This window comes from Daldinia decipiens, assembly GCF_022478715.1.
Source record: "Daldinia decipiens strain CBS 113046 unplaced genomic scaffold F4813scaffold_2, whole genome shotgun sequence".
Lineage (NCBI taxonomy): Eukaryota > Fungi > Ascomycota > Sordariomycetes > Xylariales > Hypoxylaceae > Daldinia > Daldinia decipiens.
This window is the reverse complement of record NW_026054545.1, coordinates 1,031,441-1,059,249: the sequence shown is the minus strand read 5'-3', so window position 1 is coordinate 1,059,249 and position 27,809 is coordinate 1,031,441. Positions and strand designations below refer to the sequence as shown.

Sequence of the window (27,809 nt, the reverse complement as noted above, 5' to 3'; positions counted from 1 at the left end):
TTATAATAATATTATTAACGTAAATAAATAATAAGATTTTTTCTTTAATAAATATATAGGGTTTTTTAAGAATAAGCTTAAAGCCTAAAATTTTTAAAATTTTAATTAATTTTTTTTATTATAATAAAAGGGATTTTTGCAATCCATATAATGTTTTAAATAATTTAAAAATATTGTTTCTTCTTTAATAATTTAATAATATCTTTATAAATATATTTCTTTTAAATTTTGTATTTATAAATGCGTTTATGGCGTTGTATTAAATTAATTTAAGGTTAAATCTTATAGTTATTATTATTAAGGTTTTAAAAGATCTTTTAATTAATGTTAAGGTATATATTTCTTCGATCTTTAAAGTTTATTAGTTTTTTTAAATTATTAATTTTGCTTTAACCTTTTATAAATAATTATATTTATTAATTTTATATATATATATTTATATATAATTAATGATTTATTTTTTAAAATATTTAAGATTAAATTGTAAAATTTCTTCTTAAATTTTTATTTAATAATAACTTTTTAAATACATTTTTTTAGCTTTTTTAAATAGTATCTTATAAAGGTGATTCTTAATGTTACCGTATCTTTTAAAAAACTTTGGAAGGTTTTTCTAATGCACTTTTTTAAATTTATTTACCTATTAAAGGTTAATTTTAATGTATATTATTAAAGTAATTAAATTATATTAAAAAAATTTATAAAATAATTTTATTTCTTTTATTTTATTAATTATTTACCTTTAATAAGTTCTTATTTAACTTTTTAATCTGCTTATATTAAATATAACTTACTAGGTTTTAATTTATAAATATTTTTTATTAGGTAAAGTATTAAGATAATTTAATATTTTAAAATATATTATAGCTGTAAATAAAATTATTAATAATAATAAATTTAAAGTTAATATAAGGATAAACTTAACATTTATATAAAAATAATCAATTTTTATTATAATATTTATTGCTTTAAATTTACCTAATATATTATTTATTAATAACGTTAAATCTAATTTTAATATGTTTATATTTTTAATATGTCCAAATTTATTATTTATTATATTATTATTAATAGTTTAAATAATAATCGATTAAAAATCTTAAATAAATTAAAATATATAATTATATTTTTTAATATTTATATAAAATAAATTATTACGTAATTTTTTTTAACCTTGTAAAATTCTTATTAAATAATTTATCTTTATTAAAAATCATATTATAGATTTTTATTACCTTATTTATATATAAATTTTAAATCTTATATATATTAATCAATACATAACCTATTAAAAAACTTATCCAAACCTTTAAATTTAATTAACGCTTTTTATTAACCTTCTTTAAAACATCTATTATTAATATATAAGCTTTATAATTATATACTCGCAAATAAACTTATTAAGACTTCTTTTCCCAAATTATAATACCGTTATTCACTGTTATAAATATATGAAAATAATTATATAAAAATTACCAATTATATTTATATTATAATATACAATTATATAAATATATCGCAATTTTATATATCTTTAATTATAATAAATATAATAATTTTGCACTTGCCTTTATAACCTTAACTTTATTTTTAATTACACCCCCCAAACGCTTAATAGTACTATTTTATACTTATATATAATTGGTTAAAGGTTTTAACCTCATATAAAAACTTTCGAAATAATCTTTTATTACTAACTTTATTTAAATAATTTCACAATTTAACTCTTAAACCTATGGAATAATATTATATTAATTCTTTAATAATCTAATAAAATCTTTTAAAACTGTAATTATCGTTTCCAATTTTCGATTATATAAATAATAATTGAAAATTATACCAATCCATTTATTAATAATTAATATAAAGTTTATAATCCTATGGCTATCTACCTTTATTAAATAAAAATTAAAGGTTAACCTTATACCGGGAAATTTATTAATACAACGCGGTATACGTTTTACCTAGTATTTTACCTTAAATATACCGCATACCTCGCATTTAACCGTTATAAATCCTTTAATTTTCACTTTTTTATTAACGTTAATTAAGTATTCCAAAGCTTGGGACTTTGGGTACCCTAATTTTAAATACTAGCAAAAAGCAATTACAATATTTAAGATTTTTGTAAACCTTAAATTCAAAGCGTTACGATAAGTGTAAAAAATAACCCTTAAAATTTCATAAAAGATATCTTCAAATATAAACTAATTATAACAATTAACAAATTTAACTATAATAATATTATTTAATTATTTTAAATAAATAGAATTATTATATATATCCCACCAATAACCTTACCTCTATAACCGCCTTAAAAATATAAGATTATAAATAAAATTTTCGTAATAAGCTACATTTACTAACCTTATCCTAATAAATCCTTTTAAATATTAAATATAAATATCTACCTTCCTATAACTTATAACTTTAATTCTATTATTATCTATTACAATATAATTACCTAATAATATTATTCTAAAATTAATAAATTAAAATATCTTATTAAATATATAAATAATAATCTTTAAATTTAATATTATTGAATTTTTTAATAAATATTAAATAATATTAAAAATAATAGTATAAATTAATATTATAAAAGCCGTATCTTTTTCCGTAATAATTATACACTTATTTAATTAATTATTTTTATTCTTTACCCCTTAAACCTTTACCTCCTTTTTTAAAATTTTTATTTTAACTATTAAATCAAGATTAATTTTTAAAATTAATTTTACTAAAATAATATTTACCTTTTTAAATTTAAAATATTCAAACCTTTTATCCTCAAATATATAAAAACAATTTTTAACATTATAAAAATTTTAATAAACCTTACATTCAACATTATAATTATAATTTTAATATTTATAAAGTTAATTTAAATTAATATTAACCTTTTTATACTTATTAAAACTACTTTACCGCCTTTTAAAAATTTTTATAAGCTATAATAATTTTCCCTAATAGTTAAATTCACCTTCCTAATCAATATTTTCACCTTTATCAATATCATAAATTAATTCAAAAACGTTTTTAATTATTTTTCCTTTTTTTTAACACTTTCAAAAACTTATATATATTTTTATAACACCATAACCACCTTTTAAAATATTAAAATCCTATTATATATTTTTTTATAAAAAATAATATTTTAAATAATTATTTAATTCATTAATACAAATTTTAAAACTAACACTAATACATAAAACTATTTTTAAAAATCTTTAACAACAATTAACCTTAAACATTTAACCTTAATAAAAATAATAAATTAATTAATTATCTAAACCTCCTAATTTTTAAATACCTTTATAAATAATATTATAACCCTTATATAATCATCCCAAATTTTATATTTTAACATATATATACCCAAATAACTTTTTAAAATATTATATATATCTTAAATCATATATTTAAATCATTATACAATTTTAAAATAAAACTTTAATATAATCCAAATAATTAATTATTTTAATTTAATAATTTTTTTTTATTAATTATATTTATTTTTAATACGTATATATATATTTAATTCCTTTAAATAAAATTTTTATAAAACCTTAATTATTTCCTACATCGTTTAAAAAAAAAACTAATTATTTAAAACTAATATTACCAACAATTAACCCCTTAATAAAATTCTCGCCTTTATTATTATTCCCAAATAAAATTTAAATAAATTAAATAATTTTTCGTAATTTTAAATTTAAGATATTCGAAAAAAGGACTTAAATTAAACCTTAAATTCCCCGTATATATTAACGTTATTAAAATTTATCCATTTCTAAAGCTAATAACTTTAAACAAATAATATAAACGTTTTATTTTACATATTTTAATTACTAAAATATTTAAATTTAAAACCTAATAATAATATAATAAAATTTATAATAAAATAAATAAGTAAATAATAATTTATTTAAAATCTATTTTAACATATACGTATTATATTATATAATACCAATTAAGATTCTATCCTTAAAACTTATATAATTCAAATATATAAAACTTTTAATTATCACACAACTAATACGTACTAAATAAGCATTATATAAAATTTAATTCATTATATTTCTGATAATCTAATTGATTAAGGTAAAATCGTAGGAACGCGTGTTACACCGCTATTTTACATAAGACTAGGGATTTTCAGGTCACCTGACATGGCTGACTAATCTGACACTATTCCACTTGTCAACGAATTGATCATGTAACATTCAGGGTAGAATTATAAAGGCCGCGTCTTAAGGCGGTATGCCTAGATGTCTATGCCTACCTAGGTACCTAACCGAGGTAGGTACCTAAGGTAGGTAGACAACCGCATGGATTTACCCCAGGTACGATACGCTGATACACCGGATACACATACATATTGAACCTTCACATGAAATATACCTAGGCCTAGCAAAACAAAACAAAACAAAACAAAACAAAACACCGACTAACCATGGCAAATGAAACCAGCAAGTTGGACGTCCGTGTTTTTCAACAGCCGCGTCTTCCAATCCTTACGCGAGTTTACCGGGGCATCGTCATTTACGTACTCCAAACATTCAGAGCGCCGCACTGGTTCGAAGACTGGGCCTATCCCCCAGAGATCCCTCCGAACTATGTAAAAACATATCCGTGTCGACCATCTTTGCCAATTAGGTACAGCTATCTTGATCGTGATAATTCCTGGCTGGGTCTAACGAGGCATTTTCTCGTGCGTTTAGGGTCTTTTTCCCCAAGTCATACGACCCAGAGACATCCAAGGCGCCTCTCCCGACCATATTCACTATCCACGGCGGCGGGTTCTGCCTCGGCCGGGTAAACGATGACGATGTATGGAATGCGCATTTCGCCAATATGCACAATGTGCTTGTAGTCGCCCTCAACTATCGTAAAGCTCCGTTTTATCCTTTCCCGACCGCAACCTATGATCTCGAAGCCCTCATCCTAGCGACGCTCGACGATGATAGCCTTCCGATTGACAAGACCCGCATAGCCATCGGCGGCTTCTCGGCAGGCGGTAACTTGACCCTCAGTGTATGCCAGCTACCCTCGATCCGAGAAACTGTTAGGCCCTCGGCCGCTGTACCTATATACGCCAATGTAGACAATACTATTCCCTCGGAAGTTAAAGTCAAGACGCGATACTACAAGCCCGGTCTTGGCCCGGGTATGCGCTCTGCGCCGGTTGACTTCCTGGCATCGCTATCTCCGTTTTTCCTATGGAGCTATATCGAACCAGGCTCTAATATAGCAGATCCGCTGCTATCGCCATACTTTGCTCCTCGAAATACCCTGCCTCCGCATATCTTCTTTATCGGGACGGAACTGGATCAACTCGCACACGGAACTGTAGGTCTTGAAGAGTCCTTTCCTTTCTTACCATATGATAGAATCCACTTGGATTCAAGATTTCTTATCAAAAGCAACTACGAAGTTACTAACGCATATTCAAGTGGTGCATGGCGAATAAACTGGCGGGACGACCGGAGCCGCCCTTGACGGATATCGTAGGCCAGCAGAAGCTGGGACCAGGAAAGGGGGAGCTCATTCTAGACGATGAGAGGTTCGCGTTCGAGCATGTGGAGGACGAAGGGAAGAGTAGCGTACGATGGTTACTGATACCCGATCAGATCCACGGATTTGATCATCTACCACCTCGGTGGCTTCAAAAAGAGGGTTTAGAAGATGCGAAGTTAAAAGAGGCAGCGTATCAGAAAATTGTTGGAGAATGGCTACTTGGATTTGTGTGGAAATAAACGCTGAGTGTTCCGTTGAGTCAACAACTAGAGTTATCCGAGTCAAGGATGTATGCACGCAGCAAACGGCTTAAAGTTCACGATCATTTACTATTTCCGGACAGGAACCCTTAGGTCTTACCTAAGATTGGTAGAATACATTCATGTTAAAGATACATAAAGATCACATTACTGCCCGGTTATAGCTTAGGCCTGATTGTGTGGTGATAGGTGCGGTACATCCATGTAACATTCTCATTTGCTTACGGCCTTTACTACCTATTTGCCTGATATCCAGCAGCCCTACGTATAGCACCGAACTTATACTTTTGATAATTCTTCCGTCCGTATTAGATTGTTCCAACTATGTGAGTAAGACGGAGCTACCGTAAGATCATAAGAGGTACGAATGAAAATATGTATAATACGGCGCTCAGTGCCGGATACACCCGAGCCTTCACGTCGTCGTTTTATTACGAGTACTATCTTTTATGTTTTTGAAATGTTAAATTTAAATTTAATAGTTCTTTTAATATACGTAAACAAAATTTGGGTTCTCCTTGTCTGTCAAGTTCTGGAACGCCGTTGCGTTCAACCCCTCGGCGTTATCCGTGATCACACCAGTTTCCCGTAAAGCGGCACGGACTTTCTCCTTTCGTCTATTTTCCCACTTGAACGCGTAACGGAAGACGAAGAAAAGGACGAATTCGGCAACGTTTGCGACAAGGAGAGATCCGATACCGAGATGGTAGGATGGCGCCTGTTCGGACTTGTAAAAGAAGGGCCCTGCGATGTTTCCGACGCATGAGCCAAACCAGACCATCCCGGATACGATCATCTTCTTAGATTGTCCTCCTGTGTTGCTCGTTACTAGAGACAGAGAGATCACAAATGATGCTTGGTAGGAACCAGTTAGGTAGCTAGTAACCATCAGCACTGGCCAAATTGTTATTCCTCTAAGCGGACTCCCAAACTTACAAGCAGATCAATCGCCCAACGTAGGCGTTAGTAGGCGCGAGTAAGAAGCCCAAGCTTCCACCTATCGTAGGCAGCATGAACAAAGCAGAAACAATCGTGCGGCTATTAGCCGGCATGTAGTTATTAACAAGAGCCCCGAGACCGATCCAGATGACGACGAGAACACCCTGCGGGATGCCTAGCAAGGCCGTGTGTAGTGTATCAAACCCTAGCCCCTGAATAACTAAAGTTGAGAAATTGGAGATGCCCCCGTTTGGGATCGCGCCGAGGAAGCCAAATAACACGAAGAGCCAAGTCTTGTAGTCAAGATAAGCTTCCTTGATCTGGCCCCAATTGATTCTTTGGTGCTCGATTCCGGTCTGGTTGCGGCGAATACGAGCTATCATGAGCAATCGTTCTTGTTTGCTGAAGCCCCAGAATGTTGTGGGCGAGTTCGGCAAGAGTAGTAACAGGACGATGCTCCAGAAAGTACACAGTGATCCTACGACGATAAACTCGTATCGCCACGAGCGAAGTGCGCCTTCGATCTGGCCAATTCCGTATCCTGTTTATGTCAGTCACTATGATTCCCTTCGTACATGCGGACCTATCAGGTTGCCACTCACCAATGAGACCGCCACCAGCTATACCAATACCGTTCCAAGCATACCACGCCGAGATACGAGAAGGTTGTTCTTCACGCGTGTAGTACATGGACGTTATAAGCATGAAAGCCGGGTCCGCAATGGCCTCGAAAGCACCGGAAAGGATTCTTAAAGCAGTGAGGCCAGCAAAGTCCTTGGCTGCGGCTTGGGCCATCAAGAGCACCCCCCACATGAAGATGTTGAACGCCAAATAATAGGCGGGTGGGCAGCGTTGCATGATGAGGTTCGACGGGATCGACCAGAAGAGCCAGCCGAAGTAGAAAATGCTCGACAGCCATGAGTACTCGGCCCCCTTCAAGTGAAGGTCCGACTGGATGCCAAAAATGGCAGCATAGGAGAGGGTGGTCTTGTCAACATACTAAACATCATGGTTAGTTTCGCTGGTTTCTCGATACAGGTGAATGTCCATACGTAGAAGAAGTAGCATATTCCTAGCAGAGGCAATATGCGTCTATCCAACTTCCGCTTGAGTTTCTTCTCGGCTTCTTTGTCAATGGAAGCTTCATCTGGATATTGCCGTAAGGCTTCGGCGTACATTTCTGCATGGCGCTGATCAATCTTGGTATCGATTTTTACGTTGTTTTCGACATGCTCGGATCCGCCATTATCGACCTGCTCGGGAGCTTCTTTGATTTCATGAGTGCCTTCAGCCATGATAAGGATATCGAGTTTACTGATGTGATCTGATCTCTCGGCGATGGTTATGATTAAGGGCTTTTAAGAAGTAGTTAGAAGATGTATTGGGAAGACTGCTACATGCCAGCTATCTTATGTCTCGCTTTCACATCTCATTATTAGACTTCAGCTGGTGTCGATCAACAGCATAACAACTAGGACACGACCAAGTCATAAGCCCTGATTTATGCGGAATCCGGGTTACAAGGTCTGGAGCAAAGGAAAAACGCACTACCTTACCACTTATGACCTCGCGGATGCTTTTTCAACTAATTAAAGAGTGAAAATTCGTCGCGTGCTTAGACTACTTATCCCAAATTTCTAGGAGAGACTCGACCCCTTACCCTTGTGTAGATTTACACCCGAGGAACAGGAATCGATATTGTGATTGGTCGGTTGGAATATCCCCCTTTTCTGGCGGAGAATGACTAACGCAGGTCTTGTTGCTTAAGCCTCAGTTCATGGGTTGTTAGGAGTCTAAAGTGATGGGATCGACTACAAAATGATGTTTCATACAGTTAATAATCTCAATCTATATAGCGAAAAAAGAGCCGAAGCTGCAAGTTATGGTGGAGTATTAGTTCTTCATTCCCCGCATTGAGGTTGCCTTCCCCGTTCCTATCCTTGTGATCAGGTTGCATTACAGATAGCGTCTCCATCGTTACTCCATACTCCACGTCTCTCTACATAATGTTGCTCTATGACGGCACTGTTCAAGGCTACCTAGAGAACCGAGAACAGCATTCTTGGGTTTAATTTGCTCTTGATCGATGTCTTAGAAACCAGATCCTTCAACTCGAGCAATTGCTTATACTAACTAAATAGGTACTTACACTACTCAGGTTTTTCCTTGGGCACTGCCGAGCGCTGAGGGTGATTCCATCTCCGTTATAAGAAGGCGTGTTTGACGGTTTTTCCCCTGATGAAAGTTGGCTATTTGGCGCCGGCGCTAACCAGGTAAAGTAATGCTATAGGCAGGAAGTGGAGGATCTCTCATGTCAGGCGGAACTCTAGCTCTGTCTCCCTTTGAAGGAGGTACTCTAGACGTCTAGAGCGCCATAGATGCGCCTGCTGTAGCTACCTAGCTTATAGCCACCAATAGACGTTAACGTTCTCATCATCATAAATACTTACACTTAGACAGCTATGAATATTGCAGTTGCGGATGATTCGTTTATGATCCCGATGTATACTGATCCATTTTGGATAATTAAACACTCTCCTAGTCTCATCATTAAATGGCTTTAGGAGAGCTATATTACGACGAGGAGTGTGACATACCCGTCCCCCCTTCTGCTGGCTTTTAACTGCCTATCAATGACATTAAAATAGTTGGTTACGGAACTTGTAATATGTCTAGCAGAATCCAAGTCAAAGATAATGTTCCAATTTCGCAACTGATGGAATAAATACTAGAATTGCGACTTCCTGCCACTTTCGACTTCCCCGGCTCCGATGCGGTGAATATAACAGGAGCTTATAGTGCAACCCACGTCCCGCTCAATACTGATGACGTATCTTGTCGGCCATGGAATCTGCTTTACAATCGGCCGTGGGGATGACCTATGCGTGACTGCTGCTTGACACGTTGCCGAAAGATTAGTTGGTAAGACGCTATGAGCGCTCACTGAGAACATATGATGAACATGGAGATACCTGGTTTCCAATTCGCAACTGCGTTAGATAGGTACAGAAGGAATGGAAGATCTAGAAATATGTTGTGAGACAATGGTCCATGATACCCCTCGATCGAAGACTCAAAGCCCCTTTAACTTCTAAGTAGCGAACGTCTTCGATGGCTTTAGACGAAGGGTTAATGTACATTATCGCTGACGGATCCCGTCCAATAACTAGCAGTGAGACCCCTTGCTCTATATCCTAAGCATGGAGCCATGGAATGACGCGACGTTCGACGTCCCGACTTATTAGCTTAGTTGTTGTGGATATACTCTTCTGATGAGAATCTTTAAGTGTCAAGGTATTCAAACTGAGCACACACCTAGACTTGCCAACAAATAATTATACCTCAAAAACAGAAACATCCCATGTGCTTGTCTGCCGTTTTTGAATACAATTAACAATTTTCTCTTGTTGAATGTATGACATGGGACCCCCCTACCGCCTGATTCGCCGCCTAGCATCTCAGCACGGCAAGTCGGTTGGGGGATCGGCGAATAAGACTTCGGGAGAGAACAACGTGCTCCCTTGCTCTCCCAGCGCCGCGCTGGGGTGGCCGGATAATACGCAGAGTCCATTGCTGTCACCTCCCAAGTTCGGCATTTTTAGTGCTTATTTACTCGTGAAAGGGTTATCCTTGGCACCGTGCTGAGCAGAGATGGCTGGCTGATCTCTCGGGAACGGCCTGCCGTATGTATCGCAAGCGCAGATTGTAACTGGGCCGAAAATGGTGGCTGATTCTTCGATGAAAACTGTATACCTAAGGTAGAAGTATTTAATACAGTATTAACCCGCAATGAGCTGTTCCTATTTTCTGTAGGTTCTCGTCATTGTTCATAGCGTTTGATTTAGCTTCAAGTATGAACATACTCTTATTCACAGCCTCCCTAGCTGCGAGTGCTATCGGCGCCACTGTAGAGTGCCAGGTCAGTGGTGGCGCAGCGCCAAGTGTGAACAAGACTGCTTGCAATGGTATAGTCTATGAGTATGAGGAGCTTGCTGGCTACGGATACATTGTCTCTGATGCGGTTGACAAATTCGGTGACACGCTTGGCGGACTTGGCTCCTCTATACATCTAGATTCGGGTGCTTGGAAGAAGCTTGAGAATGGGAGTTACTCAGGCGTCCTGTGGACGTTGCCTGATCGTGGCTGGTAAGTAACCTTTCCAAATCTGTTTCATGATGCTCTCAAGATAACTTCAGTTAAAGCTAGGGCATTGAAACTGCAAGTTCTTGTCTGTGACTTCAGAGCTTGTTACGAGATATCACGGATCCAAGAGGCCTTCCTTAGCATCTACTCGCTTAAATATTAGAGGTGTTGACTTATTACTACTAGGAACACTCAAGGGACACTTAACTTCAATCCCCGAGTCCATAAGTTCAGTATTATCTTCACGCCGAAGCCTGATGCAACCGTGGACAACCCATCTGGTCCAAATTTATACTTTGAGTATTTAGACACGATACTCTTCTCTGGACCTGACGGAACGCCTTGCACAGGGTTAGATGCGGATGCTACTGGACACATATCATTCTCTGGGTCATTCTCTGGGTTTCCCGATCTTCCCGTTGCTACTTATACGGGCGACGGCTTTGGTGGAGATGGACCGGGTGGTAAACGTATCCCTGTCGATTCAGAGGGACTCTATGTGAATGGTGACTCCAGCTTTTGGGTGTCTGATGAGTATGGCCCTTATATATGTGAGTTTTGGCTCTGTATCTGGAACGAAGGAAACATTTGACTAATATGAGCGATTAGATCTGTTTAGCCCCGACGGCAAGATGCTCAGCGCAATTCGTCCCAATGACGCGATCGTACCGGTGCGCAACGGCGAAACTTCATTCTCTGCTAATAGTCCGCCATATTATATCGATAATGGCGAAGGAGACGATGTAGATCCAGCGGATCCTGATAGTGGCCGTGACAACAATCATGGTAAGCCCCTGTGCTTTGTATATGTGATATAAGGTACGTGTGATCTAAATATTCAAAATCTAGGTTTTGAGGGCCTCACTGTCTCCGAAGACGGCAAGTCGTTGTGGGTACTTCTGCAGGCCGCAACTGTTCAAGATGGTGTAAGTGCAGTACTCTATCAAGCCATGAAAACCTGTGGCCGTAGCAAGACATGACGGAACGAACAATAGCAACTTTACATCTCCGAGACAGAATACCTGTTAGCAGATTGAGATTTGACTAAACTGTTTAAAAGCTAACTGTAACATTAGGGCTTAGAGAAGCAAACCATGCGGTATACTAGGTTTCTTAAGTATGATATTTCGAATCGACTTGCACCGGTCTACGCGGGGGAATGGGTTGTGCCTCTGCCCCTTTATAATGATCCTACGGCGAAGAAGTCTAAAAACCCTAAAGTAGCCGCACAGTCCGAGATACACGCCATCGAGAATGGTCAGTTTTTCATCCTGTCTAGAGACTCTGGCGCTGGCCACGGTACCGATAGCTCTCTTTCCGTTTATCGCCAACTCGATGTCTTCGACATTTCCGACGCCACAGATATTAAGGCAGCTGGAGGCTATGATTGCACCGACTGTAACGTTGCAAAATCCAAGAGTGGGGAGCTCAAGAAGAAGATCACGGCAGCGAAATATTGCAGCTTCCTCGACTTCAACGTTAATGCGCAGTTGAATCGATTCGGTATCCACAATGGCGGTGACCAAGACCAATATCTACTAGTAAGGCATTCCCTGCTACTTGTAGACTTAAGCTCAGGTGCGATTTAAGACTGACCTATCATAATATGCAGAATGAGAAATGGGAGTCGATTGGAAAAGTTCCTGTCGATCCTAGCGTCTCTAATAGAGAATTCTATGTCTTTAGTCTAAGCGATAACGACTTTATCACTCAAAAAGGCTTTATGAATGGAGGCAAGCTTCCATATTCCGACGAGAGCGGCTATAACCTCGATAGCCAAGCTCTTGTATTCAAAGTACGGATTTCAGCTTGAAAGGGGGTGATATGAATATTGTTATTAATGATATTGTTATTAATAATATAATGTTAACAATAGTAACATAGACGGGCCACGGCCATGTGAACCACTTCCTACTTGACTTTGTACATAGAAATAGTAACAGAGCTTTCTAAAGGGATCTAGCGGCCAATCAATAGATTATGCATTTCTTGACAGAAACGGATTCAGGGTCCAGTGAGGGCTTCTTCTTAATTCGAGGACCCCTGACTAGGCGAAGTAGGTTGAAAGTCTAGCCATGGTTGCGTTGGTTGGGCATCAGCAATTGCGTGGTTGTCCACAAAACACGACCCAGCGCTTCAAGTTTCACGGTCGCCGGAGAACGTACGAATACATATACGCACGTAAGCGCGAAAAGTAGATTCTTGACTCGTTAAGCCGTCTGGGGATTTGGGCGTGGCGTACATGGCGACTTCACCGTACCTTGGTACGAATTAGAAACTGCATGGTTGAGAAATGCAGACTTGAACAAGGGGAAGCCATTCAACACGTTGAGAAAGATAGAAAATCCGGTTGGATAGCACGGGCCACACTCGTCTGTCTCTGTCTGTCGCCAAGTGAGCGGGACGAGAAGCCCGATTCGAACAAGTCCGCGATTGGAAAGTTCAATGAATTTGAACGACGTCACCCTGCATCAAAAGCCTTGGTTTTAATATCCTGGAAGTGAAGCTTGGGAACTTCTCCACCCATCACAACACGAAATTCTAGATCCCGTCGAGATCCACGAAAAACAAGCACTGATACATACATAGCTTTATGGGACACATCATCTTTCTCCGACGCTGTCAAACTTGTATGTACCTACTTTTCCTCCAGCATCTTCCATGTCCGGCCCTATTTACCAAGGATACCAGGGATAGTCGGCATGTATCGCATTGGTGGACCCTCACGATATATACGTACCTGGCTACTTGAATGGGCTGGATATGGTTATATTCAATGGTAAAATGTAACTTTGATAAATCTTACTGTTGTACGAAGAAGCAGATCCATGGGTAACTGGCTGTCGGGGTCTTGAATTAGGACAAATATAACAACCCAAGCGCTGCCCAATTTTCAATTACCGCCAAGGTGTTGAAGGAAGTACGAAGCCTTTATGCCATTTGCTCCCAAAGAGTTGTTCTTCTCCTCATATAATATGATGAATGATTTATGATTATTAAATATTGAATTATTAAAATTATTAAATATTGAATACGTGGTATTAGTGGACATTGGGTAGGTTAGGTACATATGTCTATACGGTATGTACTAAAAACTTCCTGGTGACGGAATTTCTATGATAGAACCTTAGCTTAGCTTCGATGTTACACTAACATAGCCTAGCAGTCACGCCCTCTTCCTTTGGATTCGCTGATTGGTCTTGGCTCTCTCCCGGTATTGCTTCTGTGGGTCTTTGGGTACATGGTGGCTGTATTGGCTTGTATTTTCATGCAGCGCTAATAGATAGATGGGCTAAGCAGCCATCAACACATGTTCACTGATGTAATGATTATTTTTAAGAACAGGGTTGCCCCTCCAAAATCTTTAAACTCAATTCCACGATTGAATTTCTTGTCGTCATTCTCCTCCCTTCTAACTCCTGTCAAGACTTCTGCCAAGTTTTAGTCGCGACTAGTTATATATTATATAACGAACAGTATTTTTCACGAGCTGCCGGTATCTGTATACAGACACGCACAAGCACAAGCTCAACTGTCGCACACCTACACCCGCGAGGGCACTACATCGCCTTTGGGCTGCTGATCAGGTTTATCGGTCAGTCCGCGACATATATAGTCGCATAGAGGTCACACGCAGCAGGAACGTGCGAAACCCCGAGGAGAACAAAAACGGTTTACTTGGACTTTGTGTTGCGCGGCGTAGTGCAACTATTATATCCATCACGAAAAGCCGCCCCGCGCACAATTATACTTCATACATAAGAACTGTCAAATCAATACGTTGACATTTCGGAGTCGTTTCCCCGCTGTCGTCATAGTCCGAAATCTACGACGACGCCAACTTCCGCTCGATTTTATTCTTACAACGATATCGCCTAACGTAACTTTTTATACTCGTCTATCAAACTAATTAATTCTTCGAAATATCCTTCTATTTGATTCAATAATTTCTTACTAATTTTATCATTCTACTATGGCGCATAGGCGCGTAGATGACGATCTCGCCTACGGTGACTCGTATGGCGAGAGGTGGGACAAGAGTCGCTTCGCTGTTGAGAGTGACCGTAGCCGGCAAGGCTCCGAAAGAGATCGCTTTGAGGAACATGACCGTTACTACAATCGCGGCCCAGGAGGTCGGGTTCGTGAGGCCTCTGTGGATGAAAGATTCGAGCGAAGACCACCACGTCCGTGGGAGGAGGACTTTCCACGTGAAAAAAGATATTATGATGAAGGCCCACGCTTTCGTCGCTCCCCACCTCCAGAGTTAGAGCGGCGTCTTGTTATCAACCGTGAGAAGGCCGAGCGGGAACGTGAACGAGAATTCCGCCCTCCGTCCCCTCCACGACGACCCGGACAGCTAATCCGGAGGCAGTCGTCTCTTGATACATTTGATAGACGGCCCATGCCACGATTTTTTGACAGGGAGGAATCTGATACACACTCCCGTCGCGATGACTTCCGCCCTGACCCATACAAGCCGACCCCCCTTCCCCGATCGAGAGCTTTGCCTCCGCCGAGAATATATGCCGAGCGAGAATTCGATGAGATCAAGATCTCAGAGCCCGATCGCTATGGTGATGAAGAATACCATGCTTATCCTGAGCGTGTTCGCGAGAGAGAGGTGGTTAAATTGAAGAAGCGTCGCGATAGTAGTGCATCGAGAGATAAGCGTCGTGGCGGGAGTGTTCGAAGTAGAAGCATCTCACGCGCATCTGTCTCGTCGGATGATTCGAGCAGTACTGGAGGCACTAGCGTTACTGTCAAGAGCGTTAAGAGCGAGTATCCCAAGAAAGGAAAGACGAGAATTCCCGAACGACTTGTTTCAAAGCTGGCGCTCATTGACCTTGGTTATCCATTCGTTGAAGAGGTAAGTTCGAGTCCATATTCAATGTCTTATCATTGATCTAACTGCCTTAGGGTAACGTCATTGTTGTGCAAAAGGCTCTTGGCCAACAGAATATCGACGACCTACTCAAGCTGAGCGAAGATTACAAAAAATCCGAACGGGAAGTTGCTTCTGCTCGCTCTGTTTCGGGGGCCCTCTTTGAAGAAAGGAGAGAAGAAATATTTACTCTTCCGCCACCGCCAGTTGCAATGCCCCCTCCCCCTCCACCTCCACCTCCAGCAATTATCCATACTGCAGCACCTGTTGCGCCAGCTACACAAACCCCCGTCGAGATTGTCAATCAGACGTTTATTCGCGAGAGCTCGCCTACTCGTAGTACTCGGAGTCGCCGTAGTCATTCTACTTCTACGACTCGTACTCCCGTTATCATAGAACCCCGAGAATATCGAGAATATAGCGAAGAACTAGCCGTGGGACCTCTCGCTTTAGTCGGTGACCGGCGACGATCAAATAAAGACATCAAGATGGAAATCGCTCGGTTAGAGGCGGAGCGCGACTTGCTGAAAGCGGAGAGACGGCACCACCACTCCCACTCTCACTCTCACTCTCACTCCCGACACCGGTCGCATAGTCACAGCACCGATCGAGAATTGGTATCGGCCGAACGCCTACCGACGGGTGAGCTCGTCCTTTATGAGGAACAGGTCGAGAGGATCGAGGAGCCACGGCGCGGGGTTCGCATTGAGAAGGACAAGAAAGGTAGGATGTCCATTAGCGTGCCTAAGTATCGATAGATGAAGGTGCGCTTATACTCGCTCTCGTCTTATTGTAATCATCTTAAAGTGGAGGAGTCTTGGCTAACATGTTTATCCTCGATAGGACCACCACCTAGTTTGATGAGAGCCATGCTCGCTACTCTCACCTAATTACTTCGTGGGGTTAGTCGACGCCGCTTACTTGCGCATGTTTGGGATAAATATAGGTCTGATTAATCTCGGTATCGACTTTAGTTTAGGGGTTAATGATAATGAACTCTACATCATATATGGCCAAGATTGGGGTTTTACTACTTACGAGGTGTCTTTATTCATGTGCCACGTTCTGCTACATTAATGGCACCAGTCTTCTTCTTAGGCAGGTTAAGGGGGCATTTTATATTGGATACATTTGGCTAAACGCTGGGCCTGTCTGCCATTGTGTGTTTTGGGTACAAGAGGCCACCTTAGTAGTTGGTATAAACCGGGCTTATCATCTATGACCACATCTTAGAGATTGGCTTGGCTATAGTAGTGGAAATTGTCAATGAATAATGATATTTATTCATTTTACAGATCAATTATTTTTATATTCTATCGTACCCCGTGTACCTAAGGTACCTATACTTACGATATGTCGAGTAACATAATGAGCATCGGTATCATGACACGGCCCAAGAAAAACCAAGCACCGTATAGCACATTACGGCAGGGCGACTTCGTAAGCCATACTAAACATTCTGGAGGCCTTTGAACCTATCTTTGTTACCTACTACAAGGTTTGTTGGGATATCTATTCTATTTCCAAATCCTTTGATATAATGGATTGTTCGACTTTGTTAAAGACTCTAGGCATACCATCCATTAAATCCTTCTATTGACAATGGAATTGTTTCGAATCTTGGCATAAACAGCATATAAGTTGAAAACTACCAGTGTATCTTGCATTATTCAGACCCCCGTATATTATATATTGACATAGTTTCAACATTACGAGCTAACGGTTCGGCAAGACGAACCTAAACTCCAGAATAGACAAGAACATAGGAAAAAAGGGCAAAAAGTTAAAGATACCACGTCTCAACAAGATATCAACAGAGCCATGGCAAGGATAAGCAGAGGAATTGCTATTGAAAAGGCCGCAGTGCGTGCCGAACAGAGGGATGTAGCGGTTCAACAGAAACAACACGAGTGCCGTAAGAGACCCAGCTTAGGACGGTCCATGGAGTCCTCAAAGTCCCCCAATGGGAGTTACGAGCCAAACTTGTTTCTCCCGCAACTTGAGGCAAATTTGCATAGAACGTGTAGGCAGGAGGCCGACGCCAAACCTCTGAAGATAGAGAGGTGCCTTGATATGGATCTTGTCAAGAAAGGGTCGTTCTTTTACATGAGCAAGAATTATGTCGAAGAGGTTGATGATTGGTACCAGTTCATTGAAGAGCACCAGAAGTCAACGTTTTGATCCTTATACCTTAAATATGTATGTTTGGGGAGTTATTATGCCGTAGGGGTGTTTTTGGCTAGGCGTTATAGGAGCTAGCATTAGTTTCAGCATGATGGTAAGAAAAAGTTAGGCATCTACCTCTTATGTAGGTTATAATTGATCTAATAGTTGTTTATCGGCACCTAATCCGTTGGTTTAAATTATGAATGGTGTAGCTACGTTGAGTTTGTCCTCGTTAAGGGGCTTGTTGATTCCTGCATACAGCCATCATTCCTTTGAAATATCTTGAGTTTACAAAGAACATGGTAGCTATAGAATAAAAGGGGCACAAATGATAAAATATGCTTACCTACCTAGGTAGTAAATAGACTGGCGGCTGGCAAGCTTTTAATGCAAGGTTATTATAATATATGAAATGCAAACATCATTTTCATTCACTTACTGACTGCCTCCTAGAGTCTTTTTTAGTTCCCGCCTTGCGTACCTTGTTAAATGTAGCCCTATGAATAAGGTTCTTAACGCAGGAATTCGCCGGCGTTGGTGAAGCGAAAAACCAGCTCGCGTAATTCTTCGCGTACACGGGAAAATTATTATTTATCAGCCTTCTATCCTCTATGTATACTGGTGACGTCGGATAAGTAAGCGGGGCTGTCGTCACATATTAAACCATCCACCTCATATGATGTTATCATGAGGATCACTAATAAGGGGGTAGGGTGACCACACAAACGCCGTTGCCAAGCAGTCATTTTTATATAGGAAGTAGTTGTTAGTTTAGCAGGTTCAGTAGGATATAATAGAACCAAACGTCGGCTATCGCGCGTCCCTAGTATATTGGACATACCTATAAGCTATAGTCATGCGGCGCAGACAAGCTCGCAAATCTTAACCTAATCTTGCAGATCTGCCTGCAGTATGATTTAAATTCACCTATCAAAGTTGGACTAAGAGATGTATGCATCAAATAGAAGCTTGCGTATGGAGTTGAGTAACACATAGTCTGATTTGCTAACCCCTTTGCATTGTTGTAACTCTTTAGCACCGACCCAAGAAGCTATTGCAACACTCACCCACCTTCAGCTCTTGGAATAATAATCCCAGGTTTCATTCATAGGAGCAAGAGTGCATGCGAATATGTCTGCTGGTAGGTCTGATAACATGATCGAGTTACCTCAATAGCCTGTAAGAAACGTACCAACCACCTGCATGAATCGTTCACGCTCCTCCCAGTGCGCCATATGGCTAGATTTCTCAAATACCACCCACTTGACCCTCGGAATTACCCTAAACTAGTATCCCGAAAAGATTCTTATTAGCCTTTGAACGTAACATTTATGGTGGACGGACATGTTTTATAACCCAATTCAAGGGGTTAGTAGAATGAGGCAACGCGAAAATGAATAGCTCTACTCACTATTGGTAGTTAGCAATGATCAGCAGAAGATTAGTGGCAGAAGATCGGTGTTTTCTTGTACATACCCCAGGGTTCTACACATGGCTCCCCCACCTCGTCATACCTCCCGTTCAAAAGCAATGTGTCGACTTGAATATTATGGGCATCCTTCCAGCCCTCCCAGTCCTTGAGGTTGCCAGTAATAACTATCTCAGAAGGACCTTGCCTAAGGTTACCATGTTAATACCCGATAAGTCTACTGCTATTGATTCGTCGGAGTACATACATAGTATGGTAAGAAGTCGGGTCCTCTTTCAAGTTTGCAAAGGCCTGCTTTACAGGGTCTGGGATGGGGTCAAGCGAACAGACGTGTCGCGAATAGAAGACTGACGGATCAATATAAGATATCATTGCGCATAAGATATAACCGATAGGCGATTCGGGATGCTACTTACAGGCACTAGCCCTTTCATACTCTGCGGTTTCGTAGCTTCCATCTCGATCGCCGGCTTCTAATATCTCACGGATATCCGCTGGCAAGGCTGCGCGCAGCGTTTTACCGTATTCCATGAAAATCGGGAAGCTAGCAGGCGCGCCGGCGACTACCAGTTTCTTCAGGCCGTGAGGACGCCGGGATGCATACGATCCTGCCAGCATTCCGCCCCAGCTCTGGCCGGCGACGAAGAAGCCCCTCTCGCGCAATCCTAAGTGGTCAACAAGATTGTCAAGCTCGGCAATAAAAAGGTCGACTGTCCAGAATGAATCATCCTTTATCTTCTCTTGGAAGTGAGTGGACCTCCCGCACCCGATCTGGTCATAGAATACGATGGGAATACCGTATTGCTCGTATAGATCCGTAAAAGAAGCCAAGTACTCGTGTCCCGCACCGGGTCCTCCATGGAGTACAATTAAGGCCGGGGTTGTCGATTTGTCTAGGTCGCCGACGACCTTGTACCACGTGGTGGATGGCTTTCCCGCATTGGGGGCATCAAAAGCCACTTTGCTTTCTAAGACGGGTAAGTCTGCCATATTAATGGGTCTAGACCAGTGGATAGGAGCTAAATGTGCGATTTCAATCAATAAGAGGTACCTTATGTATGTTCGTAACAGAAAAACTGGACTGGCCGTTGAAGAATGGTAATGAAACTTGGATATGCGGCTTCTTGTAAGCCACCTACGCAGCTATGAAAGGTCCAGATGTTGGTTAAGCTTCAAAATAGATCGGACCGATTCTGTCGTACATTGAATACGCCCAACAAATACTACCCTCTGCTGCTACGGTTGCATCATCCCCCTTGCCTAGAAAAGACGTAAGCACTTGGGAACTCCTTACATACCCGTGGCTGACGCAGCTTCAAGGTGCGGGGGAGAATACATCAAAAATACACTACTTGTGTCTACAGTGGTGACATAAGAGAATATTTACTATCATGGAACCAATATGTCTGCCTCGTGTTGTAATTATATAACCAAGAACTTAATCATTGCGCAGGATCTCGTGCTTCCAGTGGGGTAGTACTTGATAATGCATGTCAGATGACGAATTTAAAGGCATTTATAAGTTATTATATCCTCTAATCTGACATGGTTTCATCGATCGGTACAGGCCTGTAGGTGTATTCACCCGATCTCAATGCTCTGCTACGCGCCCAATTATTCAAGCTATCCCAATTCACGCATGTAGTTATCGAGTGCGATCCTAGTTTTGAAGCCTGAGGCCTATCAGGGTCGTAAATCCATTGTCCTGTGTGTATCTCGGTGTTTGCGTGGCACATCAAGGCTTGACGGATTGCATTGATACAGTGATCTGTGGGGTGATAAATATAAGCTTAATAGTCCTTTGACATCAGAGGATCAAATGGCTTACCCGAGTGCCCCTTTCCAAAAGGACCCGTAGAGCCTACATCTGACACACGGGACTCATAATAATCCCAATGAACTAGCCTCCGTAGATTATTCAGGCAATGAAGATGATGGTATACGCCCATAACGCCAAGATAGTCTCCACCATCAACTTGGATACGATTCGTGAGGTTTGAACCAAGTCGTTCCATTTCATGAGGGGAAACTCTGATATTCAACGCTAGAGAATTTCAGTATATGTTAACGAGACTCTGGCTTGCGGGATGCTAACCATATAATAAGTCTTCCCACAGATCATCAAGTTCGTCTGACGGCTCCTTGTTCCAAGGTTCGCGAAGGGTATACCATTCCTGCTTCTCTTCGTACCGTACAGCGTCCCCAGGTAACCCTATACAGCGTTAGTAGAAATTCATACTATAATAGGTGACAACAACCCATACTAAAGTGTTTATCCGCTCCGAGGCATTGCTTTTGCGTCCCGAATCTCGCCGCGGAGTCAATGGTCAGGAAAATGGCGATGTATAGCAGAAGAACAAATATCACAAGTAGAAGGGCATTGTTGCGTATCCATCGGCGTATTGATATCTTAGACTCATCAGAGCTCCTGAACTTCGCATCGATGTACTCTGTTTCACCGAGAAGGCGATCTCGAGATTCTGTTGAGCCTTTCTCCATGATAATTGATGGCGGGATGCGAGAGACTCTTGGAGTTAGACAAGGAAGAGAGCTTAGTTCAAGCGATTAATATAAAAATGGAGGAATCTCACTCAGCCTTATGACTTTCACAGGTCGTACGACGGATATAGATATGCAGGACTTCATTACGCTATGACCCACTAGGATACGCAAGCGTCAGATCTGGTTCTACCTAGTGAGCATGTCTGCATGTAGGTAGGTAGGTATGTATATCATCTTTTTAATGTAACCTATATACCATCAAGCACCTATAAGATTATCATCCCACTCTCTGTTGCAGATATGCACGACCTATGGCCGAGACAGTTGACTCGGCACCCCGCTTGAAAGCCCTACGGGATTCACCGCTCGATATAGCCGCCGGCAATGTGAAATACCCTGTAAAGTGGCGGATGTGATATTGAATTTTTAATTTCCTGCGTAGGACTGTGCTCGCTGTGCCAGATGCGACTAGGCCAATCATGTTTCGTAGTCTGGATCTCTTGTGTGATCGTAGTCCTAACGATGTTGCATTTGACTTGTATATCATTAGTGGGGGTGTTTCTTTCATCTGATATCAGAATATCAGAATATCAGACTGTTCATTGTATAAATCCCCGCCAGTCGACCAGCCTGTCAACAGAAGCGGGTTTTTAGTTTCACAGACCGCAATATTGTCTCAATAAACTCAAGTACGCTCATACACACCAATCGTCCACCTGCTTCAAAATGCTTTACAAGGCTTTCATCATGGCATTGCTGGGACTCGGCACCGTCGCATCTGCAGCCCCCCTAGGTATTTCATTCTTCAGTCTACCGCATCTTTTTATTTTTCGACTTACACTATGTAGGGGCCCGCGATGGCAAGAAAGAGATCCGCGGTGGATTTACTTCGGATGTGATCATCACCCCTGGAGCGGTCGTTGACGCGGAGCACGAACGGCGGAATTAGGAAACCGATTATATAGGGTTATGGTCTGAAGGGCATGATGGATACCGGACTTAGGTGCAAAGGTGTTGCCAATCGACGAATGGTTCTGGGAACTTAGGATATTGCTATGAATTATATGGTCAATGATAATCTGTTGTCTGCTGTCCCTCTGAAGAAGTGCATTGTGAGTAAGATAGATCACTGAGACGTTGTGTAGAGATATCTACCTCCTTAGCTTAGTCTACAGTCCAGGATTATAGCTGGAAACTTGAAAGACGAAATGCTCAGAGATTATGCCATATCCCATACCAACGCCACCAATTGGACACCGCGGGAGAGCATCGTACGTGTTTCGTTATTGAGAACGCACGCTAACAGCACCGTATTGGAACCGGATTATGCCCCGTAGATACTATTAAATGAACTGGACACGGTTCCTGAGTAAATGGTAACACCCATACGTACACGGTGATCGATTGTTGATAGCAAAATTTTATAAGTAAGAAATGTTAGAGTAAATTTTGCGAAGTAGGACTTATATCGACAACACAGATGTTGATGATAGCTATCTGATGTCAGATTTGGCGCTCCAATAATATACATTTATTATCAGAGGTTCAAGTAAACCGATTGGTTCGCTCAATAGGTCTTGTTTAAACGTTGACGGGCTCTTGGGAGGATCAGAAACACACCGAGTGCGGGGATGTGATGTTACATCCTTGCCATGCTGTGCCATGCTGTGCCGTGTCTTTGCACGAGAGGGTTTGGCCACACAGGCCACTCCCTCGCGTTGTTTGGTTGCGTGCTTTTTCGCTTATCGCCCCCTAGCTCTGTGCCTCACTGTCTACACTATTCCACTCACTATTCTATTCGGGCCAACCAGCCACTTTCCGGGGGCAATCTTAGGTGAAGTTCAGCTGGCCTAATAGAGCGTGTTCGAGGGGGGGTCGCGTTCTGTCCTGTCCAGCTCACCTCCATCACGTTCTTTTCTCCACAACTGGGCGACCGAAGTCGATCTTTAGTTCGACCTATTGTCGTCTAACTCGGGTCCCGATATTGTCGGTTTCTTTCTCGCGCAGTCATTATCGTTCTGTATTAAGGTATTGCGTATCCTTGCGCATATCAATCGCTATGTCGAAAGACGAGCTTGAGCTTAATGTCGGGAATCTTCTCCGCGATGAATCGTCGTCAAGTTTTCGCAAGCGTGATAATTATGATGACGACGCGGTCCTACGGCGGCTTGGGAAGCGGCCAGTCCTAACTCGAAGTTTTGGATTCATGTCAATTCTCGGCTTCTCCTGTTCGGCATTATGTTCGTGGGAGAGCATTCTCCTGACGAGTGTTCCAGGTCTGATCATAGGGTAAGTCTACTTAGTGGTAGTTCTAATGGAACGCTGCCAAGATGCTTAACAAATGCTAATCGAATCAGTGGACCGTCCGGTCTTATATGGGGGCTCGTAGTCAATTGGGTTGGAGTTATTTCTATGTATGCGACGTTAGCTGAATTGGCTTCGACAGCACCCACTGCTGGTGGTCAATGTATGAAGAGATTTCGCAATATCTTCAGTTAGATCATCTACTAACTTTCGTTCACTACGTAGATCACTGGGTTTCGATGCTGGGTCCAAAGTCATGTTCAACCTTCTTATCATACATGACTGCCTGGCTTACAACATTAGCATGGCAAGCAATTTCTGTCATGTGCAGTTACCTTGTCGCGACTCTTCTACAAGGCATCATTGTTTTAGCTCACCCAACATATATACCTCTAGCATGGCACACCGTACTGCTCATATGGGCTTTTGCTCTTTTCACCACCTTCATAAATTCTACCACGAGTCGTATATTGGCAAAGTTAGAGGCCTTCATTCTCATTCTCCATTTAACCGGCTTCTTCGGAGTTTTAGTCCCAAGTATGTACCAACAAGAAGCCCCTTACCTCTTTTATCTTCTCTCTTAAGAGTAAGACTTCTTAATCGATCCTAGTGACGAGTTACTGCTCCAGAGAGGATTATAAAACTCCTGAAACCTTGAGGAAGTCGTTGCTGACTTAGTTGATGAAGTGGTGTATTTTGCACCTCACAATGAACCGAGCTTTGTCTTTTCAACATTCCTCAACAATGGGAACTGGCCTACACAGACGATGGCTTTCTTTGTTGGGTTCCCCACGCTTGCTACGGCTATAGTCGGAGCTGATTGTGCTGTTCATATGTCCGAAGAGATACAATCGGCTCCCCTAGTAGTTCCTCGGGCGTTGATGTATACGGTTCTTATTAACGGAGCACTTGCATTGGGTATGGCTATCGCTATGGTGTTTTGTATCAGCGACTTGGATGCAGCAAGTGAGTCACATTGCAGTTCTATGGACACTCCAATACCCCTACAACTTTCCAAGTACAATTGCTGACAGTAAATCATGCACAGTGGCAGCTGTCGATACCATGTTCTACCCTTTCCTCCAGGTCGCTGATTCCGCGGTTAAGTCAACCACAGGGGCTTGCCTTATGGCGGGTGTCATCTTCGCCTTGACAGTAGCGGGTAGCATTGGTATATATGCCTCGACGGCCCGCATGCTCTGGTCTTTTTCTCGGGACAAAGGCGTTCCATTTTCAAACCACTTGGTAAAGGTATGTATCTAATTAATATGTGCACCCCAGATCCGATCCATGTTCGTTAACCGAGTCTATTTAGCTCACCAAGAACACTCTCCCAACGAATGCAATTCTTACTACCTTCGCTGTCACCATAATCTTATCATTAATTGCGCTTGGGTCTGCCATCGCCCTCCAGGCCTTGTGCTCCTTGTCGGTAGCTGCTCTGTTTGCTTCCTACATGATTCCTTGTGCTCTTCTTCTTTGGCGCCGTACTACAGGGGGGATGCGTCCTTATTCGGGAGAAACAGAGGACCCTGATCAAGAAGTTAGTTGGGGGCCTTGGCGAATCCCCGAGCCATTGGGAACCATTAATAATATATTCGCCTGCGTATATAATGTGGTAACGCTATTTTGGTCCTTCTGGCCTCAGACGAACGATCCAACGGCGGAGACGACTAATTGGAGTGTTCTACCCTTTTGTGTCGTTATCTTGTTTTCTATCATATGGTATCCTCTCCGGGCGAAGAAACATTACAAAGGTCCTATCAGGGAGGTTTGATTTGTTGATAGATCGATCAAAACCATACGGAGCCAATGAATGAAAACGATGCTCGAGCCGTGAAGCATTTGACGCATGAATGTTATATTTCTATGTTCTAGCAAGCTCGAATGTACAGAGCTTCTCCCTCGTTATCATAACTACCTACCTACCTCTTATTTCACTTGCATACTAACTGGATCCGGCAGCTTTTAGCATGTCCAAAGGTTAGGCACTAATCAGGAATTTTGCCAAGCTTCTGGGAACTGTGTTTGCGACTCAGAATACGAGTCAAAATGTAGCATCAGGGCAAATCCCAACCATCTTGTGTTTCTCTCTCTTCATGCTTGGTATATCAGATCAGATACACAGCCCTTGTAAAATTCCCAAAATCAAAATATCACGGCCTTATAACATGATGCCACATAACCTTGTAAACTCCAATGCAGTTTCATCAGTATGCTCGATAGCGACCTCTCTAGCGGCATCTTTAGTCTCGCGTACCAATGCTGATCTGGTCTTAGCCAAGCTACCCGAACGAAGTAGCCAGAATGAAATCGAGGTGCCACGCCTCTGTAAGTTCTCAATGACACCGTTGAGTTCTTCCCACAGGTCTCGGTTAGCTACTTTCTTCAACCTGCTGGTCCGCCAACCGCGTCGAACCCATGTTGGCAGATGGCTTATTGCGCCGTCAACAACGTATTTGAGGTCGGTCGCAACGACGATGCGCCGCCATCCTTCTTCTTGCCAATCGCGAAATTCGAGTGCTGCAATTACTGCTCTAAGTTTCGCCCTGTTACTTGTTGCATTGTAACTTTCGCCTCCAGGTCCGCACTTCTCCAAAGGAAATCCAACCATCCCACCGTCATTATAATTAGCATCCTTGAAAGGATGTTCTACTTCGGATCCATATCTTCCTGGCCCTTTGAATGTGAAACTGCACCCACCGGAAGATGGCTTGGCAGTCTGATCCCTACTTCCGTTATTGACGCAGCTCCCGTCAATAAGAATCAATATCTCACGGCTATCATAGCGGTTGATGAAGCGAGACTGGGCAAATCGCGAGGAAATGGTTTGTAGGGGAAAATGATGCTCTGGTGTTTCGTTGGGATCTTGAGGAACAAAGCGGGATGCAGATCGAATGGGCGTCCGGCGCGTCAATCGTTTACGAAATCGCGGTTCTTGTCGCGACTCAGTTACGAGGGTAATGTTCGCCTTAGGATGGTCATGTTTGACCATATTGATTGATTAGAGATATTTGATATTTGATTGGCCTGTCGATTGGAGGGGTGATAATAATAACCTTCCAAGGTAAAGCCAGACACAAAGAAGAAATTCGACGTTGTCATGAGTCCGGAAAAAGAAAATAAATGATCTATCATATATAGTAGGTACCCAATAGGGGTAAAATAAACTAACCTACCTCCTTAGGTACCTATTCTATTAAGTCCTCAAGCTGGTATAATTAAGGATTGATCCGAAGTACTTCCGAATAGGAGGGCTTCCCATATATCCTAAAAGTATTTTCTATCTTTCGTATTCTGCCATAATTCTTTCATAGGTACCCTTAATTTTGTTTCCTTTTTAGGTGTTTGACGAGGGTTAGGATAGCCTCTTATTCGCTCTAACCCCTTGCAACGCTATCTTTGATACCAGCTAACCGCTTTTTTAATGCGCAGCACCCTTTAAGGTGCTGGCGTCAAGTTTACGTAGACGGCACAAGTACATTATCCAATTACATCTGACTGGTTGAGAGTTTTGCATCATTCTCAAAGTGGCATCTTTTAAGTCTTTTCAAAGTTTTAATTCTCCCTCGTATGTATAAGACGTATTGTCAGGGATAAATAGAACTAATATGAATTAGATATAGATCCATATAGGATAGATATAGTCAAAGGTGTCATGTCT

The 27,809-nt window shown here is 41.2% G+C and overlaps 9 protein-coding genes across 9 annotated transcripts; 5 read left to right on the top strand and 4 right to left on the bottom strand.

Moving 5' to 3' along the window:
• Positions 1–4,074: 4,074 nt before the first annotated feature.
• F4813DRAFT_344051 (alpha/beta-hydrolase) lies at positions 4,075–6,218 on the top strand. Its single transcript, XM_049241613.1, has 3 exons — positions 4,075–4,659; positions 4,725–5,352; positions 5,457–6,218. The coding sequence occupies exons 1-3, from the start codon at positions 4,457–4,459 to the stop codon at positions 5,757–5,759; spliced, it is 1,134 nt and encodes a 377-aa protein (XP_049104250.1). The 5' UTR covers positions 4,075–4,456; the 3' UTR covers positions 5,760–6,218.
• Positions 6,219–6,225: 7 nt separating this feature from the next.
• On the bottom strand, positions 6,226–8,592 carry F4813DRAFT_344045 (MFS general substrate transporter). Its single transcript, XM_049241612.1, has 5 exons — positions 8,271–8,592; positions 7,772–8,074; positions 7,322–7,718; positions 6,717–7,260; positions 6,226–6,658 (listed from the first exon to the last, which is right to left on the bottom strand). The coding sequence occupies exons 2-5, from the start codon at positions 8,012–8,014 to the stop codon at positions 6,268–6,270; spliced, it is 1,575 nt and encodes a 524-aa protein (XP_049104249.1). The 5' UTR covers positions 8,015–8,074; positions 8,271–8,592; the 3' UTR covers positions 6,226–6,267.
• Positions 8,593–10,431: 1,839 nt separating this feature from the next.
• F4813DRAFT_104133 (esterase-like activity of phytase-domain-containing protein) lies at positions 10,432–12,910 on the top strand. Its single transcript, XM_049238423.1, has 6 exons — positions 10,432–10,865; positions 11,049–11,413; positions 11,472–11,648; positions 11,712–11,788; positions 11,939–12,403; positions 12,475–12,910. Exons 1-6 carry the CDS (start codon positions 10,573–10,575, stop codon positions 12,673–12,675), a joined length of 1,578 nt encoding a protein of 525 aa, XP_049104248.1. The 5' UTR covers positions 10,432–10,572; the 3' UTR covers positions 12,676–12,910.
• A 1,257-nt stretch (positions 12,911–14,167) lies between these two features.
• F4813DRAFT_344036 (uncharacterized protein) lies at positions 14,168–17,068 on the top strand. The gene is made up of 3 exons (XM_049241611.1): positions 14,168–15,729; positions 15,780–16,467; positions 16,588–17,068. The coding sequence occupies exons 1-3, from the start codon at positions 14,836–14,838 to the stop codon at positions 16,632–16,634; spliced, it is 1,629 nt and encodes a 542-aa protein (XP_049104247.1). The 5' UTR covers positions 14,168–14,835; the 3' UTR covers positions 16,635–17,068.
• A 238-nt stretch (positions 17,069–17,306) lies between these two features.
• F4813DRAFT_103926 (uncharacterized protein) lies at positions 17,307–18,322 on the top strand. Its single transcript, XM_049238422.1, has one exon. It carries the CDS (start codon positions 17,566–17,568, stop codon positions 17,923–17,925), a length of 360 nt encoding a protein of 119 aa, XP_049104246.1. The 5' UTR covers positions 17,307–17,565; the 3' UTR covers positions 17,926–18,322.
• Positions 18,323–18,736: 414 nt separating this feature from the next.
• On the bottom strand, positions 18,737–20,527 carry F4813DRAFT_344026 (proline-specific peptidase). Its single transcript, XM_049241610.1, has 4 exons — positions 19,756–20,527; positions 19,587–19,686; positions 19,383–19,526; positions 18,737–19,191 (listed from the first exon to the last, which is right to left on the bottom strand). The coding sequence occupies exons 1-4, from the start codon at positions 20,327–20,329 to the stop codon at positions 19,080–19,082; spliced, it is 930 nt and encodes a 309-aa protein (XP_049104245.1). The 5' UTR covers positions 20,330–20,527; the 3' UTR covers positions 18,737–19,079.
• F4813DRAFT_344023 (uncharacterized protein) lies at positions 20,528–22,437 on the bottom strand. The gene is made up of 4 exons (XM_049241609.1): positions 21,604–22,437; positions 21,435–21,551; positions 21,168–21,383; positions 20,528–21,107 (listed from the first exon to the last, which is right to left on the bottom strand). The coding sequence occupies exons 1-4, from the start codon at positions 21,836–21,838 to the stop codon at positions 20,875–20,877; spliced, it is 801 nt and encodes a 266-aa protein (XP_049104244.1). The 5' UTR covers positions 21,839–22,437; the 3' UTR covers positions 20,528–20,874.
• Positions 22,438–23,450: 1,013 nt separating this feature from the next.
• On the top strand, positions 23,451–25,922 carry F4813DRAFT_396938 (amino acid transporter; the record flags this gene model as incomplete). Its single annotated transcript, XM_049247884.1, has 6 exons — positions 23,451–24,130; positions 24,199–24,308; positions 24,371–24,682; positions 24,833–25,111; positions 25,194–25,396; positions 25,461–25,922. Exons 1-6 carry the CDS (start codon positions 23,901–23,903, stop codon positions 25,920–25,922), a joined length of 1,596 nt encoding a protein of 531 aa, XP_049104243.1. The 5' UTR covers positions 23,451–23,900.
• Positions 25,923–26,115: 193 nt separating this feature from the next.
• Positions 26,116–27,629, bottom strand: F4813DRAFT_103833 (ribonuclease H-like protein). Its single transcript, XM_049238421.1, has one exon. The coding sequence runs from the start codon at positions 27,138–27,140 to the stop codon at positions 26,310–26,312; it is 831 nt and encodes a 276-aa protein (XP_049104242.1). The 5' UTR covers positions 27,141–27,629; the 3' UTR covers positions 26,116–26,309.
• Positions 27,630–27,809: the final 180 nt, after the last annotated feature.